General features: G+C 59.4%; 1 protein-coding gene across 1 annotated transcript, besides 2 other annotated features; it reads left to right on the plus strand.

Annotated features, from left to right (window-relative positions):
• Tc00.1047053506117.9 (dispersed gene family protein 1 (DGF-1), putative) lies at positions 1-4,688 on the plus strand (the record flags this gene model as incomplete). The annotated part of the gene is made up of 1 exon (XM_798545.1): positions 1-4,688. A coding segment is annotated over one exon (4,688 nt), but the record flags the coding sequence as incomplete, so codon positions are not given.
• Positions 1-4,688: a sequence feature (areas not merged during assembly with more than two copies in the genome that could not be assigned to a particular haplotype).
• Positions 2,945-2,998: a microsatellite.

Below are 4,688 nucleotides of genomic sequence, written 5' to 3' on the forward strand. Positions count from 1 at the left end.
GCTTGTCGGCGGCGGCTCCGTGTTCTCGGTGCAGAACAGCTCGTGGAGTGCGCCGAGCACCGAATATTACAAAGGCGCGTGTGTGCTTGGGGATGTTGTTGTGGATGGCGGCAGCGTGCTGCAGATTGTGTCCAGCACTTTCCGTCTCGGCTTCGCCATGCTCATGGCAACCACGCTGACCGTGACTGGCGGCAGCTGGCTGGTGCACCGCGACAACGAGTTCCGCGCCGCCTACGTTGTGTACGTGACGAACTACTACGGCGTGGCGTTCCGCGATCAGAGTGTGTGGTCGATACTTGACAACAGCTTCACGTACGGCTCGTACTCGTCGACCATCGCAAATATGACAAGCAACTGGTCACCACCATCCGACGCGCGCCCGATCATCTACGGCGTGTGCAACGAGGCAAGGGGCTCACCTGTGACGAATTACCAATACGACCTCAATATTGGAGTGCCCGTGACGGTGTTGGACTGTGGTGCGTGCACCGTGGACGCCGTGTGCTTTGCGGCGAGGACGAGCAGCATCAGCGGCTGTGAGTGTGTGTGCGCTGCTGGCGGCCACGGCGACACGTGTCTGCCAGCTGCTGTTCCGGACGGCCTTGGGCCGCTCCCGCTCCCCGATGCGAAGGACACGGAGGTCCGCTGCGTGCACGGTGGCAGCATCAGCTCCGTAGACGATCCTGATCCCGGTGTGCGTGGTCTGTGCTTTGTCAATGTGACCTTCACTGCCGCGATTGTGCTGGACCTGTCGCGTTTCGACGCACCACAGCAGACACTCAACATCACGCTGCTGCAGTGCGTCCTCATAGGCCTGTCGATCAAGGGGAGTGGTGCGCGAGTGCACGTGAACGTGACATCCTCGATGTTGGATTCTGGAGCGTTGGAGTTTGAGGGTGATTTTGGTGCGAGCTCCCAGATACTGGTGGTGGGCAGTACGCTTGTGACGACGTGGAGCCACGCCGTTGCCTTTTCGAAGTTTACTCTTGATGCGACTTCGACGCTGCTGGTACTTGAAAACAACGTCGAGGGGAATGGGTACGCAGTCTATTTCATCAATGCTGTTGTTGTTGATGGTGGCGGGATCATTGTGAAGGGAAATACGCTGAGGGTAACGGGTGGGGTTGACAGTTTTGAAACTGCTATTTATTTTAACATTGTTGCTGTGAAGAATGGCGGCTACTTTGACGTGGAGAATAATACGATGAGAGCCGTTAATGGCGTTTATTTTTTGGGGGATACAACCGTGAGCTCCGCGGGGCTGCTGAGAGTGGCGGACTGCGACTTTTTTGGCAGCGCGGAGGTTTTTGGTTCTACGCTTTTGTACTTGGACGGCTCGGTGGTTCTCGAAGGTGGTGCGCAGTGGCGTGTGGAGGGCAATGAAGTTGGCACGGATCCGTTATTATTCGTTCCGTATTCCTCTTACAAAATTTGGTTGTTCGGCAGTGGCACCACCGTGGCGCTTGCACACAACCGTCAGGTGGAAAGAAGCGCCTTCTTCGCTCGGACTCTTCCAACAAACACGTTTTTGGCTTCACCCGCGCGTTTTGCGGTGGGTTGCAACCTGCAGGGCGATGAGGAGGTGTCGTACGCCGGTGTGTTTCCGGAGGAGGTGGTGGTGTTCAGGTGTGACACATGCAACGATGACGCGGCGTGCTACATGCCCGGGACGGAGTCGGTGGACCGCGGCTCGTGCTCGTGCAGCTGCAAGGACGGATGGCATGGCGCGTCGTGTCTTCCCTTCGAGGTGCCCGACACGGTTGTACCGCCCGTAGCGGAGAGAGCCGTTGACGGTGACACGAGCTGTGTGGTGAACGAGACGCTGACGAAAATTACGCTGAACATGTGGAAGACGCACCACTGCTACATGGGTGTGACATTCAGCGGCGTGGGTGCTGTGCTGACGTTTTTCCTCGACAGTATGCCGCTGCATCTCCCCATCAACATCACGCTCACCGGGTGCACATTCCGTGAGGGTGCTTCGCTGCGTTTTGTTGGTGGTGCTGAGTCGGCCGAGTCATCCGGCCTCCTGATCCGCGTGAGCCAGGCGGTGATGCGTTCCTCCGTTGTTGCTTTTGCACTTGCCCTTCCGCAGCACTGCGACATTGCCGTCACGGAGGTTGACGCGGTGCAGTCTTCCGCGGTCTATTTGCCGGACACCGTGAATAAAATGCTGAGCGTAGTAATGCTGCACGACGTTGTATTGAATGCGTCCTCGCTGTTGGTCAGCAACGTCAAGGCACATGCAATGTGGTATGGTGCGTTCGGTTTGCACTCCACAGGGATGCTGACACTGGTGGGTGGCAGCTCACTGTACACGCGGTACTGCAGCTTCGATGGATACACACACCTGTTTTACTTGAATATCCTCAGTGCCAGCGATCACTCTGTTTTTGTGCTGCTCAACAACACAATGGCTTCCGGGAGAAGCCTGCTGTACCAGTACCGTGGCTTCAGCGTGTCGGATCACAGCGTGTTGCGCGTGGTGGGGAACAGCGGTTCCGTGTCCTATGCCATCTATTCACTAAAGTTATGGATCGTTGAGCGGTCAAGCTGGCTGGATTGGCGAGACAACGACGTGGGAGTGGGTGCGATGCTCTACGACAGTGGCTCCGCTTTTGTGAGTGTCGACAGCAGCAGTGTGTTGACGCTGACGGGCTGCAAGATGGGCTCAACTGGTTTGTCGGTGCCTTTGCTATCTCTGGTTGACGCCGGCTACCGGTTCGTTGCTGGGTGCCTGACGGTCGCAGGACGGGTGGTGACGACGGCGGCAGAACTGGAGCTCCACGGCATCACCGACGTGACGACGGTTGCCGCATGCGGGAATTGCACGAAGGAGGGAGACTGCTTTGCTCCGCTGACGACGGCGGTCGTTGACTGCAAGTGCCAGTGCGCTGCTGGAGGGCACGGCGATGTGTGCGTCCCGGCGCCTGTGCCTGCTGGCCCGCCGCCGCCGCCGCCAGTGCCGCCCACGCCGCCGGTGCCGCCACCTCCGCCGGTTGGTGAGTGCATCAGCGACATGGTGTACCCCGAGGTGGCGCAGGCTGTGGGCAGCGGGCTGTCGTGGCTGTGCTACCGCAATGTGACGTTCAGCGGGGGCCGCATGATTCTGACGGTGCTGGTTGGGGCGATGACGGGCGACTTGGCGAATGCCACGTTCGATGGATGCACGTGGAGGGATGGCGCCGTTCTGTTGCTGTTGGGCAACGCGTACGCCGCTGTGGGGTCGCTGAACATCGTCGTCACCGGCAATACATTTATTGACGCGCTGCTTAGCCCGGAGGGTGTGTTTCCACCGCGCACGAATATCACGATCAGCGGGAACCGCTTTGCGGTCACGAGGCTGGTCCCTCGGTTGGGTTTAGGTCTTAGAAGGCCGTCGTGTGTCTCGATGAATGAGCTGGTGATCAGCAACGACTCCGCGGTGGTGCTCAGTGGCAATGTGTTTCAGAGCGTGAGGGCATCGTCGAGCGCCATTTACGTTTTCAGATCTGCGCTGAGGGTGATGTGGCACTCCGTGTTTGCGGTGGTGGGCAATACGTTTCATATGGCTGGCGGTAACGGCACGCTGATACATCTTGAAGGACCTAGCCAGTCCTTGTCGCTGAGTGTACTGAACAACTCTGCCGTGGTGGTCCGAGGCAACGTTGTTCTGGGGGGGTTAAGGCACTTCATGCTGTTTCTCTGGGCCTTAATTGTGGAGTCTTGGTCAGCGGTTGTGTTTCAGGGCAACGACATGCAGGGAAGTTCGGCTGTCTTTATATCGAGATCCATTTTCCATATTTACTACAACTCCTGGCTGCAGTTGAGTGGCAACCTCTGCCGCGTATCACCATTGGAAGCCTTTGCTTTTTTTAACCCTACGGTGAATCTCCGTGACTCCACGGTCTCTGTGTCCGGCAACCGATTCATGTCCAGCGCTGGCACGCCGACAGTTCTGCGGATATCCACCGGGTCCAGCGATCTCACAAACGGAGCGATTGTGGCTGCGTGCAACACTGTGAACGGCGAGGAGGGGGTGAACTACGCCATCCCGTCCGTGTACAATGCCAACATTCTGAAGTGCAGCGATCCATGCGCCCTTGCGGCGTCGTGCTTCCCCGCGTACACGACGATTGCCTCGAGTGATGGCTGCGCCTGCAGATGTGCGGAGGGCGGCCACGGCGATGCGTGCCTGCCCGTCGCTGTCCCCGAGCCGCCGAGCACCGACGGCGCCGACTTGTGCGTGCGCGACGTGCGTGTGGATGTGGAGCTGAACGCCGGCCTCGGGACGTCGGTGGTGTGCTACGTTGGCGTGACCTTTGCGGCGGACGTCGTGGTGGAAGTGGAGTCGATGTCGGGGAGCGTGCGCAACGTGACGCTGGCGAACTGCACGTTTGTGGACGGAGCGAGCCTGTACGTTTTCGGGTGGCGATCCGACCCGACTGCTGGCGAGCGCGCCGATGTGTTGATCAGCGGGCTTGAGTCGCGCTCCGGCGGCGGCGTGGTGGTGGCGAACCGATACCCGCCGGGCTCGCGCGTCACTGTGGTGGACTCGGTGCTGATCGCAGAGAAGCGCGTTGCGTACCGCGACGCCTACGGCCTTGGCGACGCCTCCGCGTGCCTCGTGGTGCACAACGTGAATCTGACTGGGAGCGTGCTGACCATTGCGCGCACGCATGGTGGCGGCGGTGTTTGGCGACCCTGTT

Source organism: Trypanosoma cruzi, genomic scaffold (genome assembly GCF_000209065.1).
Source record: "Trypanosoma cruzi strain CL Brener 1047053516225 genomic scaffold, whole genome shotgun sequence".
Lineage (NCBI taxonomy): Eukaryota > Euglenozoa > Kinetoplastea > Trypanosomatida > Trypanosomatidae > Trypanosoma > Trypanosoma cruzi.